The sequence below is a fragment of the Aegilops tauschii genome, chromosome 6 (genome assembly GCF_002575655.3).
Source record: "Aegilops tauschii subsp. strangulata cultivar AL8/78 chromosome 6, Aet v6.0, whole genome shotgun sequence".
Classification (NCBI taxonomy): Eukaryota; Viridiplantae; Streptophyta; class Magnoliopsida; order Poales; family Poaceae; genus Aegilops; species Aegilops tauschii.
Window position 1 is genome coordinate 149,324,775 of NC_053040.3, and position 1,420 is coordinate 149,326,194.

Genomic DNA, 1,420 nt, shown 5'->3' on the forward strand with positions numbered 1-1,420 from the left:
ATTTGGAAATGAGCACGAAATGTCTATAAATGAATTTTCTCATTATTCGTTATTTCCGGGTCTTTTCGTTGCATTCACTTACAACAAGAAACAACCACCAGCGTTTGGTGCAGCACTTGCATTTTGGTGCATTCTTCTTCCTTTCCTTGGTCTTTCGTTCCGTCATATTCCAAATAACTTATCTAATTACAACGTATTAACCGCTAATGCACCTTTTTTTTATCAAATCTCAGGGACATGGTCTAATCATGAGGGTAGTATTTTATCATGGTGTTGGATCCCAAGTTTTTATGGATTCCTTTTTTGTTACCGGGGTCGACCCCAAAGCCATAATGTCTCAAAACGAAGAGGCTATAGAGAAACTTTGATTTTTTCCTTTGTCTCGAACTTCGTGAAGAACTCCATTCTATCTCTCCAACAAAAAAGTTGGGCTGCACCCCAGTTGTACACTCCCTTCGTTCGGAGAACCCTTGTTGATTCTGAACTTCGTTCGCAAAGTAAGCGTCCTTTTAACGGGCCAGCCCTTTTTAATGCGCCGCTTGACCCTGTTTTGAAAATGAGCTTTGCTCTTCTGGGCGCTGGGCGCTCCCGTGGTTCGCGAGAAGGAAAAAGGACTAATCTTTTGTTACATCTGGCACGAGATGAAAAAGAGAGAGCTTCGTCTATCGATGAACAGCAGATTGACGGAGCTCTTGGCATTGCTTTGTTTTTCTCTCCTTTCCTATCAGCGAGTTCCGATCCTTTTGTTCGAAATTTCTTCGTTCGTACCGAACCGCTTGCAGAATCAAATCCAGTTCCACAAGATCCTATATCAGCTATACATCCTCCTTGCATTTATGCCAGAGATGTCGCCAGTGCTATGGGCTTTGGGTTATGTAGATCAAAAATGATGAATGGGATTGTGGCACTCCACTCGCCGCCAATGCGGAAGGATGCCGCCGAAAAGAATGGAACGCTGCTTCGCTCTGCTGGATGCGTCGGATCCCATATAAGAAGCTCGCTCTTTACCCGATCATTCAAACATTTTGTGGGCGGCGCGCCTGCTCTATTGTTGCGTAGCAATAGAAGCCTGCTCATGCTGCTTCGGCGGCGCTTTTTCGCCTTCTCTTCGCTCTGGACAGGAGCGCTAATGGACACGGGGAGGGAGCAGGCGAAGCGTGTCGTTCCTAATGGAAAGAAAGACACCACTACTTCGCCTCTTTGTTGGACCGCCGGCGCGAACACGGTGGTCTCTGACCAGGACCAGGAACCAATTCGAATTTGGATCTTGACATGTCGGTTGTTTTTAACCGTAGGCATCTCGCCAGGAAGTTGGTGGGCTCATCATGAATTAGGTCGGGGTGGCTGGTGGTTTCGGGATCCCGTAGAAAATGCGTCTTTTATGCCTCGGGTATTAGCCACAGCTCGTATTCATTCAGTA

The 1,420-nt window shown here is 46.5% G+C and overlaps 1 protein-coding gene across 1 annotated transcript; it reads right to left on the reverse strand.

The window, feature by feature from the left end:
- Positions 1–215: 215 nt before the first annotated feature.
- On the reverse strand, positions 216–877 carry LOC141025577 (uncharacterized). The gene has a single exon (XM_073501228.1). It carries the CDS (start codon positions 832–834, stop codon positions 352–354), a length of 483 nt encoding a protein of 160 aa, XP_073357329.1. The 5' UTR covers positions 835–877; the 3' UTR covers positions 216–351.
- Positions 878–1,420: the final 543 nt, after the last annotated feature.